Below are 14,725 nucleotides of genomic sequence, written 5' to 3' on the forward strand. Positions count from 1 at the left end.
AAACTTCAGAAGGTAATAATTTCTGCTTGTAGAACTCAAGAATACCTGATGTTGACTTATTTCTTTGCACTTTCTTTTTGTTTCATTTTCAGCCGTCTCTGTGGTAGCCCTTGTCCAGCTGTATGGCCTGATGTTATCAAACTACCCTACTTCAACACTATGAAACCGAAGAAGCAATATAGAAGGCGTTTGCGAGAAGAATTTTCTTTGTGAGTTTGGCAAAAATGTGCATCTCAGTTTAGGTTTGGCTTGTGTTAAGACTGCCTTTTCCTGGGTACAGGAGTTATCATTGTCTCAGTTTACTCTGACAAAACATTTTATTTTTAAACAGTATGCTAGTTTTATCATAGCCCTCATACTTTTCTAATTTGACTATAGAAGACCATTTTGTTTTGAATAATTATATAAATTTCTTCATAGTTCTTTTGATCTTTAAGGAAATGAGAGAAAGACATTATTGTCATGTGTTTTTTACCTGGATTGTAGCATTTCTTAAATCCTGTGTGAGAGCAAATCCATTTGCTTGCATTAGCCAACTTCTAGCTCCCTTTCCTCAGTTTAACATGAAGCTGGAAATTCAGAGACCTTTTAACAAAAAATTTGAGAACAATGGGATCATTGCAAACTTAACCTTTTCTTTTTTTCTTTCCATAGCATTCCTTCAGCAGCACTTGATTTATTGGACCACATGCTGACACTAGATCCTAGCAAGCGTTGCACAGCCGAACAGACCCTACAGAGTGACTTCCTTAAAGATGTTGAGCTCAGCAAAATGGCTCCTCCGGAGTAAGTACTGGTGGCTATGCAGTGACCCTATGCCTCCCCTAACCCTCAGGAGATGAGAAACTCAAGATAATAGGTTTTTTTTAAAAAGAACTGCAAATGGCTAAGTTTCACATGTAGAGATTTCCTTGAGTTAATAAGGAAGTTAATATGGTTAATAAGGAAGATAGTTTTGTTATTTTAAACAGTGAATAGAGCTGGGCATGGTATCACACGCCAGTAATCCCAGCTTCTTGGGAGGCTAAAGCAGAAGGATCATAAATTCAAGGAACTTAGCAAGACCCTGTCTCAAAATAAAAAGGATTGGAGATGTCACTCAGTGGTAAAGTGCACAGGGTTCAATTCCTAGTACTAAAAGCCAAAACAAACAAAAAAGGTTTAGTTATAATATTTGCTCTAGATTTGACTCTCAAGAATCTTTTTGTCTCTAGATTCTTAGCATATTGCCCTATACAACCTCTTTGAAAGTATTTCTAGTGCTTGCTTTGGCAGCACATATACTAAAATTGGAATGAAACAGATTAGCATGGCCCCTGCACAAAGATGACATGCAAATTCATGAAGCATTCTGTATTTTTTTAAAAGTATTTATTTTAGTTTTGTTCTTGACCATTTTATCTTCTGGAATCACCTGTATCTGTGGGGACCATGTATTTCTCATATTTGTAAGAATAGTCCTAATTTCAAATAGTTTGCATCACTGTTAGGTCACTGAATAGTGACTTAAAAAAAATGATGTCTTTGAATCTCTCTTTCATCATAATCCTATGAACTTCCTATATTTTGTAGGATTTCCAGGGATTTTGCACTCATCCCCCACATTCTGGCACATAAAAAAATCTTATTATTAGGCTTGGGGATATAGCTCAGGGGTAGAGTACTTCTGTTGTATATGTGAGGCCCTGGTATTACAGACAGAAGAAATCTTTTATCTCTGATTTATCACTAACAGTATTATAGCTTTTGTATCAGATTTTTTTTTTTTTTTTTTTACCCCCCCACCCACTGGCAATTGAACTCAGGGGCACTTGACCACTGAGCCACATCCCCAGACCTTTTTTTCTATTTTATTTAGAGACAGGGTCTACACTGAATTGTTTAGTGCCTCGCTTTTTGCTGAGGCTGGTGTTGAACTCACAATCCTCCTGTCTTAGCCTCCCAAGCAGCTGGGATTACAGGTGTGCATACCATGCCTGGCAAAGAATGTCTCACTGAAGTGGGTAAGATTTCAGTACATGAGTAGGTAGTATATAAATCCGATTGTTCTAAAGAAATGTCCAGATTCATCTGTGGGACTAGAATTTCAGTACACTGAATGTGACTTGAAATTCCTAAGCTGCTTACTGAAATTTGGGAACTCCTATTATAGGGATTTTGTAGTAAGATGATTTAATATACTTGTAATGTTTGCATTTTTGAGTATGGGAAGTCTGGAAATAACATCAATTAATACATAGTATTAAACGCTACATATGAAAAATATGTAGTTATGGAAATTTAGTGAACAGGAAGAGGAAGGAACCAGTCGTTGGTTCTCACAGACCAAATAACAAATTCATTTTACACAGAATAATTTAATCGTCATGTATTTATATGGTTCCAAGATTTAAATCACCACCTTTCTTAGACTTGTAAGTATTAGCAAGCCAGTAATCTCTGTCCTTTTATTCCCAGCTGAAACTTGACCTGTTATATCAAGGAAGAGCAATATTTGACTAGAACATGAAAATTTATATATCAGGTGTATCCCTAGTATTAGCAAGATCCTTATTTCCCACTATATAAAATCTTTTGGGCTTTTGGACTTTTATTTCCCCAGATTGTCATCTGCCATGGTTCTTTATATGTTGCTACTATCACTAATTTTCATGTTTCCTTGTTCTTCCCACTTCCCATGCTTTCCCAGTTCAATCTTTATTCCTCTATTCGCTCACTACTGCATTCCCCTTTGCTTTGTCTTTTTCCAGCCTCCCTCACTGGCAGGATTGCCATGAATTGTGGAGTAAGAAACGGCGACGGCAACGACAAAGTGGTGTTGTGGTAGAAGAGCCACCTCCATCCAAAGCCTCTCGGAAAGAAACTACCTCAGGGACAAGTGCTGAGCCTGTGAAGAACAGTAGCCCAGCACCACCTCAGCCTGCTCCTAGCAAGGTGGAGCCTGGGGCTGGGGATGCAATAGGTCAGTGCTGGAATGGGATCTTTGTGCTTTTATTAAGCACATTTGGCAGATTTTGAAGGTCATATGCGAGGAGTATGGAGCATGTGTGTCTGTGTCTTTTAGTTTTTGTCCAGTGAGGCAATAGGACAGAGGTTGATGTTCTCATTTGTGGAAAGAATATAAGCCATATTTTGTACATGTGGTTCAGAAAGTCTATAATATACCATTTTCCTTTCTTGAAATAAGGAATACTATATCTTAGATGTGTGATAAAAATCAGTGAATTAAGTAAGCAAAATTTAAGTTTCATCCATGACTTTATAACACATGTTGATTTAGAGCCCTATCTATATTAGATTTGATAAGATCTTAGAATCTAATTATATTAAATAAATCACAGTTGCTAAATGTATTTAGTTCTGTAGACAGTTATTCATTCTAAATATATCTAAAGCTGTTAAAATGAACTATCATAACAAAATAGTTTTCCTGTAGTACCATCAATTTTTCTGAACCGTATATGATTGACTTTCCCTCCCTTGTCCACCCCAAATTGGCTACACATTAGAATCATCTAGGAAGCTTTAAAAATAGATACTCTCAAATAGTTGACAAAATAAAAATTTGTCCTAGTAATTCTTATATATAGTAAAGGTTGAAAATCACTGATCTTGAAAAGAATATAGGTAAGTGGCCTGGGAATGTAGTAGCTCTTTGTTAGAACACTTGCCTAGCAAGCATGAGGCCCTGAGATCAATTCTCTAGTATCAGCCAAAAAAGGGGAAATGACAGATGAAAAAAGAATACATATGGGAGATATTGTGTGTGTGTGTGTGTGTTTGGTTTGTTTTTTTTTGTTTTTGGTGTTGGGGATTGAACCCAAAGCCTCACATGTATTAGGCAAGTGCTCTACAATTGAGCCACATCCCTAGCCCTTAAAATGAAATCAGGGGTCTGGGATTGTGGCTCAGCGGTAGAGCGGTCGCCTAGTGCAGGCGGGACCTGGGTTCTATCCCCAGCACCACATAAAAATAAAGGCGTTGTGTTGTGTCCATCTACACCTAAAAAATAAATATTTTAAAAAAATGAAATAACTTTTACGCATAATACAGATATGTTTTAGTTAATCCTTGTTTATTTAAGCCAAAGTATAAGAATGACAAATTATATCATGACAGTTCAAGGCATGAAAAATGAGACTTCAAAATGAAACTTTATTTCTTGAATATTATAGTTCACTTTGCCAATTGAAGAAGGCAGAGGGCCCTTGTCTGCCTTAAATTGATCCTTGTCTTCTCTTACACTGGCTCTACTCTCTCCCCACAGGCCTTGGTGACATCACACAGCAGCTGAATCAAAGTGAATTGGCAGTGTTATTGAACCTGCTACAGAGCCAAACTGACCTGAGCATCCCTCAGATGGCACAGCTGCTTAACATCCACTCCAACCCAGAGATGCAACAGCAGCTGGAAGCCCTGAACCAGTCTATCAGTGCCCTGACAGAAGCCACTTCCCAGCAGCAAGACTCAGAGTCCATAGCCCCAGAGGAGTCTTTGAAAGAGGCACCCCCTACTTCTATAGTCCTGCCTTCAACAGAACAGACAACCCCTGAAGCTTCAAGCACACCAGCTGACATGCAGAATATGTTGGCAGTTCTCTTGAGTCAGCTGATGAAAACCCAGGAGCCAGCAGGCAACCTGGAGGAAAACAACAGTGACAAGAATAGTGGGCCACAGGGGCCCCGAAGAACTCCCACAATGCCACAGGAGGAGGCAGCAGGTAAACAGACCGGTCATGAATCTCATTGAGTTCAGGTGCTGTTGATCCTCTTAAAAATCTCTTTAACATTTTCTTTTTCACATCAAAGGCATCAGTTTCAGTTTTTCTGTAACCTAGTCTACAGGAGAACATAGCACCAAATGATGTATTTCTTATCCAGCTTCTTTTATTTAAGTTTCAAAGTTTCTCAAAGCACCTTGCAGATATTGTTTTTCTACTTCCTAGGATGTAGGTAAGTAAAGTCCCCCATGTTCTTCCCAAGAAAACCACAACCATAGCTAGTGATGGATCTTGAACCACTGTGTGTATGATGGCCAGCTTTTCCTGGAAAATCTAACTTCCAAACAAACCATTATCAGTTTGTACTTCTTTACTTCTAGTGGAGTGGATGCTGGATACAAGTCTTACCTGGAAGATACAGACAAGAAAACCCTAATAAAATATCATTTTAATTTCCTGAAGAATAAGTTGGGAATAATTCTAAATAGATTGTTATTTAATGCCATACATTTCCTTTACCCAAAAAATAGCATATAAAAATGTTCCTTTAAATCTGTGTTCCTGAAAGAGACGATGGAATGGACCCCAGATCAGGAAGTGAGCATTATAGGGGAGGGGGTGGGGTGAAAAAGGGAATGTTACACTTTGATGACCACAAAATGCAATTTTTTAGAGGGAAAAGAAGTTTAAATTCTCTAATCAATTCTGATTTACAGTCTATTTGCAAAATCTTACTTCTGAAAGTGTTTTCAACTTTTTGGAAATTTTCACTGTCCATGAAGACCCCATGATTTGGGGAATAAGAAGAGGCACCAGGGCTGAAGAGATATACTAACCTTCAACTTTAGGGTCCTGCATTCACATTTCATATGGGATTGTGCAGAAAGTATATGCTTTATTTTCACTGGAATGAGATCAAAAATATAAACTATTTTTCATATGTAAAGATTTTTAAAACTGGAAGATAATAAAATTAATCCCTTACTTTACGGATAGGAAAACTGCATTCCAGGGAGTTTAAATAAATCCGCCTATGGTTCCTCTGCTGATTATTGGGAGAGGCAAAAACTAGAACTCATGTACTCATACTTCTTTATTCATTTTTCCACTGTGTCATGATTCCAAATATTTGTTTTGTTTTTGTTTTATTTTTTATTCCAATTGTAAGAGACTCCAAGACATGGAGTAACTGGACAAAGCTGTCTAGAACTAAGCAGGTTTCTTAGGGCCAAGCATGGTGGTACATGCCTGTAATACAGCGGCTCAGGAGGCTGAGGCAGGAGGATCACAAGTTCAAAGCCAGCCTCAGCAATTTAGTGAGGCCCTAAGCAATTCAGTGAGACTCTAAATAAAAGATAAAAAGGGCTGGGGATAAGACTCAGTGGTTAAGTGCCCCTGGGTCCAATCTCTGTACCAAAAAAAAAAATCAGGCTTCTTTGCTCATCTCTCAGGTTCTGAATTCCCCACCACACCTCCCCTAAAATTCAGCTCAAATCAAAAGACCTGAAAAAGTAGGTCAAATTAATGTAATGATTGAAAGAAATTTACCCAGAATTGAGCCAACAAAGTATCAACCACATGATGAAATTGAACTAAAATTAAGACCTGGCCTATGGTCAGAAATTGTTGGATTTACATCTCATAGAGTAGAAAAAATGCCACAAATAATTATTGTAGTCACCCCTTGATTATTCAGTTTGTCTCTACCATGTCTTCCCTGTTCTTATTTCTCCAGATGCCTCTTATTTGGCCATTTCACTGTTCATTAGCACTTCCACCAGAGGGCAGACTGTATAAACCAGAGAAGTTGACACCTATCAGTTTGGTTACTGTTTATTATCTATTTGTTGGGAAAAGGTAATGGTTTTAATTTAATGAGTCAAGAAGTTTATATTTATTTTAAACCTCCCTCCATTAGTATGGAACTCTTAGGGATTGGCAACATTAACACTTTAAGAACAATATGATTTGTAATTTGTACTTTATTTTTAATTCCTTTATGAATTTTATTAAATAGTTCTTCATAATCCATGTGCTTTGTTACTTTGAAATAGAATTTTCATTTTATTTATGTGAAAGAATTTGAGCCTCCAAATTAGTTCTATTGAGAAGCAATTAGACTATATATAAAAGGCAAAGTTTAAATATGAAAAATGGAATAGCTGAAAGAATATAAGTTTAGGGCTGGGGCTCAGTGGGAGAGCACTTGCCTAGCATGTGCAAGGCACTGAATTCGATCCTTAGCATCATATACAAGTAAAATAAAGGCATTCTGTCCATCTACAACTACAAAAAAAATAGGGAAAAAATATAATTTAAATTTGTCCACTTTTGCAATTATGCATTTTTAAAGTTGCTTGCTCTTAGTATTAAAAAAAAAAAGCGTTCGGGGGTGGGGGAGGGGGCTGGGGTTGTGACTCAGTGGCAGAGCACTTGCCTAGCATGTGTGAGGCACTGGGTTTTGATCCTTAGCACCACAAACAAAAAGTAAGCAACTAAAATAAAGGCATGCTGTCTATCTTCAACTACAAAAAAATTTTAAAAATAACAACAATAACAAAAAGCAGTATTACAGTCCATGTAGAGTCTCAAAATACTTTTAAAAAGGGTTCTGCCTGGCATGGTGGCACACAACTTAATTCCAGCAAGTGACTCAATAGGCCATGGCAGGAGGATTGTAAATTCAAGGTCAGCTTCAACAACTTAGAAAAATAAAAATGTCTAGGGATGTAGCTCAGAGGCAGAGTGCCCCTGGGTTCAATTCCCAGTACTCCCCCCTGCCTACCCCACCAAAAAAAAAAAAAGTGTTGTTGATATTCTTATGTGGAGAGAGATGTAGTGTTGACATCAAAAGGCTCTAAAACCATGGATGCTTATACTACCTTTAGCCCACCTTTTTTCAGGATATCTGCTTTCCAATTTGTGGATTTCCCATGGCTAATACTTTCCTCAGATTCATTTTCCCCTGCCACCTAGTCAACCAGCCAGTCAACAAGTAACACTGTGGGTGCTGCATATAAGGTGAACAACTCATCCCTGTTCTGTCCTCATTTTTAACAATCAATTGGAAACCCCCTCATTCCCAAGAAAACTGGGACAATTGGTCATCCTTCTTGTATGTTACATATAGCATCTGACTTCATCCTAATACTGCACAACCTTAAAATTTTTGTAGTTTTTTCAGAGTGCATTCATCTGCATGCTTATGGAATGCAGACTTGTTTCCTGATTGTATTTACAAAATATAATCAAGGTAAATATGAAAATATCTGCTTATAACTAAAAACAGTTTTTGACTAATGACTTTATATCACTAGTTCAGATAATGAATAAATTATTTTATGGATATTTTAAAACATGCTATCATGGGAAAAAAGAAAAATTGGTCATTGGAAGATATTCAAAACATTAAACCTTTTCTTCAGCAGAGTGACTTCCAATTTTCCAAAGGCACTGTTCTGACTATACTTCTTATTAGGGTTTTGTATGTCCTCAAACTCACATGATTTTTTACCAGTCTCCTCTGGTAAAAAACTCCTTGGCAGGAGTTCATTATCAGACAAATGATTGCCTTTCTTAGGCAAATTTAAACACCAGTAGAAAAAATAAAGTCTGGGGAAATGATTTAGGAAATACAAAGACCTTTCTAAAGATGGAGTGTAGTATCAATACTAAGTTCTTGACTGTCTCTGGGATAAACAGGTGTTTATTAGCAACCCATTCTGCATGACACGGCTGTAGTGATTTTTTTCATAGCATGGAAAAAATCTTGAAGGTAGGAAAACAAAATAGAAAATTATGATAGAGTACTTTAGTCTTCATAATAACTGTAACATAGTAAACTGAATGGCAGTGTGGTGATTAATATCCCTTTCTTGAGGATATGAGTTTGAGGAGAGGTAACTAAAGTTTGAAGAAGCAAGTGTATTTTTACACATGATGGTAATGAGAAGTTTCACGTTATTTCTTTTCTCCTGTATATTTTTTAAGTTCTATTTCAGGTTAACCTTATATCATCAAATGTTTTATAAATGTATTAGCCAAATCCATGCAAGGTCTCTGTTGTACAGCAAGATTTTGTCCTAGAAATGTGACCACAGCATGTATATTGTTCCCTCTAATCTTTCTTACTGGTTTATTTTCAATAATGTTTTGCTCTAACAACAAAAAGGGATGGGGAGGCTGCCAACAGTCTACATATTAGAACAGTTCTTTAAGGAAGGAAATGGAGGAAATCTCAGACAAAAATCAGGACAATCATTCGAAACATGATCTTTTTATACCAACTGTTTAGGCCAAAATGCATCTATTTTACTTTTAATCACTTGATTTTATTTATAAATTGCAATTCCCTGATCCCAAAATTTTATTCTTTATATATCTGGTTACTTGTATTGATATTTGTTTATGTTGGGCAGTGTGTGTCAGTGTGTGCTTGAGTGTGTGTTTGTGTTTATAATCACATGTGATTTTTAAGATGGTGTTTAAAAGAAGTAACCCTTCCACAGCATGTCCTCCTCACATTCTTCCACCAGAGAAGAGGCCCCCTGAACCCCCTGGACCTCCACCGCCGCCACCTCCACCCCCTCTGGTTGAAGGCGATCTTTCCAGCGCCCCCCAGGAGTTGAACCCCGCCGTGACAGCCGCCTTGCTGCAACTTTTATCCCAGCCTGAAGCAGAGCCTCCTGGCCACCTGCCACATGAGCACCAGGCCTTGAGACCAATGGAGTACTCCACCCGACCCCATCCAAACAGGACTTACGGAAACACTGATGGGCCTGAAACAGGTTTCAGTGCCACTGACACTGATGAACGCAACTCTGGTCCAGCCTTGACAGAATCCTTGGTCCAGACCCTGGTGAAGAACAGGACCTTCTCAGGCTCTGTGAGCCACCTTGGGGAGTCCAGCAGTTACCAGGGCACAGGGTCAGTGCAGTTCCCAGGGGACCAGGACCTCCGTTTTGCCAGGGTTCCCATAGCATTACACTCGGTGGTCGGGCAACCATTCCTGAAGGCTGAGGGAAGCAGCAACTCTGTGGTACATGCAGAGACCAAATTACAAAACTATGGGGAGCTGGGGCCAGGAACCACTGGGGCCAGCAGCTCAGGAGCAAGCCTTCACTGGGGGGCCCCAACTCAGTCTTCTACTTATGGAAAACTCTATCGGGGACCTACAAGAGTCCCACCAAGAGGGGGAAGAGGGAGAGGAGTTCCTTACTAACCCAGAAACTTCGGTGTTCTGAAAGTTTCCTTCCCTATCCATCTTTTCATCCAGTCCTCTGAACCTTTAATGAAATCACTTGCCAGAGTGAGGTAATCATCTGCATTTGGCTACTGCAAAGCTGTCCGTTGTATTCCTTGCTCACTTGCTATTAGCAGGCGAATTACAAATAATGATGTGGGCATCAGTTCCCCCTGGATGGGTTATAGCCAGAACATGTACTTCAACTCTGCCTAGGAGATACAGTAGAGAATATGGAGAGGGTCATTAAATTGAAAAGTCAAGGTTATATTAGTTTATTGCCTGCATTTCTTGAGCAGAAGAGAGAACAGTTTGTTTTGAGATGGCTCAGGAGAGGCTCTCTTTGGTTTTTAAAGTTTTGGGATTTTTGGTTGGTTGGATTTTTTTTTTTTTAAATGGTTTCTTTCTTTTGAATTTTAATTTAGATTTTTTTCCCCTTTAAAGAGAATAGTGTTCACAAAATTTGAACTGTTCTTAGGCTTTTGCTAGAAGGAAAACAGTGGTCTGGCTGATTTAAATAAATGTTTCCTTCCTCTCCACATCTCACTATTTTTGCTTTTAAGTGAACACCCCTCTCCCCCACAATTGAGCATCTTGACCGTATCTTTTTTCCAAGTAAATTACTCATCCTTAAAGTTTATTACACTTTGACAAAAGATATGCCCCTTTCCCTGTACATAAAGCAGGTTGTAGAAAGTGGCATTTGGGGGCAAGTAGGTAAACTTGCCCAGTTTCTTTCCCTCCATCTCTTGTCTCTACCTCTCCCTCTCTGGCCCCTCCTTCTCTACCTTCTCCATCCTCCTCTGTTTTTGAGGCATTTGTTTGGAAAAAACATCGTTGAGATGCCCAAGAACCTGGAATTTTTTTTTTTTTTTTTAATAAAGGAAAGGAAATTCAAACTCCTACATTGTTCTCTGTAACTCTTCAATTCCAAAATGTTTTGGTTTTTTTTTTTTTTTTTTTTTTAAAAACATGTTCTGATGGGGAAATTGATTTGTAAATGTGGATAGCCTAGGACATTGCTCTGAGCTGTGGTTATAAAGATGATGCCTCCATATACCTAGAGGGCTAATGAGAGCAGTTAGTTTATTGTTTACACATATATTTTTATGTCAAAAAAGAAAAAAAAAGTTTCAAACAGAGCATTGTGATATTGTCAAAAAGGGGAAAAAGCCCTGAAAATACATGGAAATGTAACCTAGTTTAGGGTGGTATTTTTTTGAAGATACATCAACACCTGATACCTTTTTTAAAAAATAATTTAAAAACAACATATCGTGAAAAAAAAAAAAAAGAAAGAAAAAAACAGTATTGACATGTACACATCCCAGCATGTATATCCTTCCAATTATTTAGGGATTTTCTTCCAGAGAGATTTGATTTTGGTTTTGGTAAAAAGGTTAAAATGTAACTTCCTGGCAATAATTTTGCCTTATCATATAAACAGGAAATGGAAGAAAAAAACTCTCAGGGTTGGATAACTTGGGAGGCATCTCATTCTGGCTTCCATTTCTAAGAGTACCAGCATATGGAGTGTTTTAAAAACAGATACATGTCATATAATTTATCTGCACAGACTTAGACCTTCGTGAAATATAGGTTAGTCCCTTTTTACAAAGAAAAGGCAAACATTCTTTCGAATCTTGGAGAATAGTTTAAAGCTCAAGTGAAGTTTCATGTTTCAATGCCAAGTTCTTATATTAAAAAATAAAATCTACTTATGACAGAAAGGTGCATTAATTTAAAAAACTTTAAAGAAATGAAAAAAGAACCCTCTTCAGATACTTACATGAAGATTATTTCCTCCTGTTACTGAAAAGATAGATGTTGGTGTGTGTATTTGTTTATTATTCTCTGGTTTTTGGTCTGGCCTTGCCCTCAGGGCCAAACATTGATTAATAAGAGAACCTTCTAGCCTTTTTGGTTTAGTGGCGTTTATACCAGTGTGTCAAATTAGATTTGCTAGGCACACTGATATACTATCAGTAAATTGCATTAAAAATTCATCTAAACCTTCTGTCTGTTGACTTCTTAGTCTTCAGACATGGGCATTTGTATTTTAGAATATTTGAATTTGAGGTATTGGTCACCCCTCCCCTGTTTTTGATTAAAGAAGGTGAGCCTGGGATACTTTTTAAAGTATCTGTTCAGTGAAAACAGAATTGTTTTCCCATTGAATATGAATAAAAGTATATTTTTCATTGTATTTTGGTTATCAGCAGTCACCAATAATGTTTTTCCCTCCCCTCTCCCACTCCTTATTTTTAATTATGCCAAATATTCTGAATAATATACTTAAGCTTCCATTCCCCCATCCCTGCTAGGGAAGGGGGTGGATGTATGTGTGTGAATGTATGTGTATGTATGGTCCCATCTCACCCCCACCCCCATTTTGGGAGTCTGACCTTTAAAATGGGGGAAAAAAAAAAGTTTGGGAAGTTTTGACTATTTCTGAAAGCAGAGGGGGAAAAGATCTCACTTAAATATCCTGGAAATCTGTGTGAAGGAAGAAAAGGTATTTCGTAATTTTTCAGCTTATGTTATCTATAAACATGATGGAAGTAAAGGTTTGGCTGAATTTCAACTTGACTATTGGAAAGTTACAAATCCGATTAATTCCATTCAAAAGTGGTTTTGGTTTTGTCTTAACTATTGTACCGTGGAAGATATTAAGTCTATTAAATACATTATTTTGAACAGATGAGAAATCTGATTCTGTTCGTGAATGAGAGGCAAAACTGGTATGACCATGATTTTGAAAACAAATTTGCTTGACCCAGTTGCTTTAGTTTTTTCTTCAACTGTCCATAGGAAACATAAGGATTTGAAAACATCATCAGATCTAAATGTTTAAAGCCAGGGCAGTTAGCACAAATTTGTAAGTAGGACTTCTGTTAGCTTATGCCATAGACATCACCCAACCACTTGTATGTGTGTGTGTATATATAATATGCATATATAGTTACAGTGCTAAATGGTTACCAGCAGGTTTTGAGAGAGAATGCTGCATCAGTAAAGTGTCAGTTGCCACCTCATTCTCCCTGATTTATAGGTTCCTGACACTGTATTCCTCTCTCTTGTTTTTGCCCCCCATCGGGTGTACCTTGTCTATGTACAGATATTTTGTAATATATTAAATTTTTTTCTTTCAGTTTATAAAAATGGAAAGTGGAGATTGGAAAATTAAATATTTCCTGTTACTATACCACTTTTGCTCCATTGCATTTACTTCTAATTTCTGTACCTTCTGAGCATATCTAATTGTGTATAAAAGACATTTTTACCTCCACTTTATCTTAGAGGTTCTCTGTCTCAAAAACACTATTGATTTCATAAGCTACCAAAAAACTTTCTCAGAGTTTTTGAAGAGGTGCTTGAAAACACTAGACTAGAAACTAGAGAATAAAAAAAATAAATAGGGAAATCCATAAGGCCTGACTTATAAAAAAAAAATAGAACTAAACAGTTACACAAATATTGGTGGCACCCAGCCATCAAAAGAGTTGAGCTTCATGTACCCTGACTCCTCCTGACAGGAGAGGTAAGTGGGTTTGAGCTCAATAGTCATCGAGGGAAGTTGGTAAGAAGCTGTTTAGATCCAAAGAATAATCTCTTAAACCAGGCTCTCCACCATCCCACCCCAACCCAGTTCCCACAATGTTATAGAGCAGGGTCAGCATGGGCGTTAGTATACCCAGAGATTTCCCAATGCCTGCCAATCCAGAAAGTGAATCAATGTTGTTTAAAGGTTAAAGTCCCTATTATTTCAAAAACCAAGTGGCTCATCCCTGTAATCCCAGCAACTCGGGAGGCTGAGGCAGGAGGATCTCAAGTGAGGCCATCCTGAGCAACTTAGACCCTAAGCAACTTAGCAAGACCCTGTCTCAATAGAAGGGATGGGATGTGGCTCAGTGGTTAAGTGTCCCTGGGTTCAATCCCCAATACCAAAAAGCAATTCTATTTGTAAAATTTTTCCTATCTCCACCTGAAGAGAGAATTATTTTCCTTTCCCTTTAATGGTTTAGAAGACTAAGGATAAATTTTCTCCTGTGCTACAATCCTGCTAGTTATGACAAGTAGGTAGCCAGCAGATAGAATTCATCAAGAGAAAGGATTAGGGAGGATGAGTATCTGGAAGTTGTAAGTGGGGTGAGCAAGTTGTACAAGGTCAAGGAACACCCTAGAACAAGGGGAGTTAGGAGCAAGTTGAAATTAAAAATAGCCGATGATATGGGTTGCCAGCCTGTTTTCGAATCTTCAGTTTTTGGTGTTGCCTTGCCTTTGGACTAAGTCATGTCCTCTTTACCCAGGAGATTGGAGAGCTCAGATTGTTCCTGTTTCTGGAATTAGGTGTTCTGTTTAGTCTCCAGAGAAAAAGAATTAGTTTTACATGTTTTTTTTTTTCTTTGTAGTTGTAGATGGACAGAATGTCTTTATTTTATTTGTTTATGTGGTGTTAAGGATCAACCCTCACACATGCTAGGCAAGCGCTCTGCCACTGAGCTACAGCCCCAGCCCAGTTTTATGTCATATATATATAAAGTTACAAGTTCGTGACTAGGGATGTGAACTCGTATTGTTCCCACTTTATAGCAGTGGCTCTCTTTTCAAATCTGTGCCTAAAAATTGATCCTAACTATCCTGGACATTTTCTTTATCATACTCAAAGTCATTTCTGATTAGGAAACCATACTTTTCAGTATCTCAGTTTCTTAGGCACAATTCTCCCAGACAAGCATCCTTAGTATGATAAAGCCAGGGCC

At 37.8% G+C, this 14,725-nt stretch overlaps 1 protein-coding gene and 1 non-coding gene across 11 annotated transcripts in view; both read left to right on the plus strand.

The window, feature by feature from the left end:
* LOC114081689 (cyclin-dependent kinase 12) overlaps positions 1-14,725 on the plus strand; it is an 83,012-nt gene that overhangs the window by 51,809 nt on the left and 16,478 nt on the right. For 4 of the 10 annotated variants that reach the window (XR_011705043.1, XR_011705042.1, XR_011705041.1 and 1 more), the window contains exons 10-13: positions 93-209; positions 655-786; positions 2,751-2,962; positions 4,268-4,720. Coding sequence is in view for 6 of the 10 variants with exons in the window: in XM_071603518.1 (XP_071459619.1) it covers positions 93-209; positions 655-786; positions 2,751-2,962; positions 4,268-4,720; positions 9,229-9,941 (1,627 nt within the window). In the remaining 4 variants the exon portion in view is untranslated. The other 6 variants (XM_071603518.1, XM_071603519.1, XM_071603521.1 and 3 more) reach the window with 5 other exon arrangements.
* Positions 1,260-1,361, plus strand: LOC139702562 (U6 spliceosomal RNA). Its single transcript, XR_011705179.1, has one exon. It is a non-coding gene; the product is annotated as a U6 spliceosomal RNA (small nuclear RNA).

This window comes from Marmota flaviventris, chromosome 17 (assembly GCF_047511675.1).
Source record: "Marmota flaviventris isolate mMarFla1 chromosome 17, mMarFla1.hap1, whole genome shotgun sequence".
Lineage (NCBI taxonomy): Eukaryota > Metazoa > Chordata > Mammalia > Rodentia > Sciuridae > Marmota > Marmota flaviventris.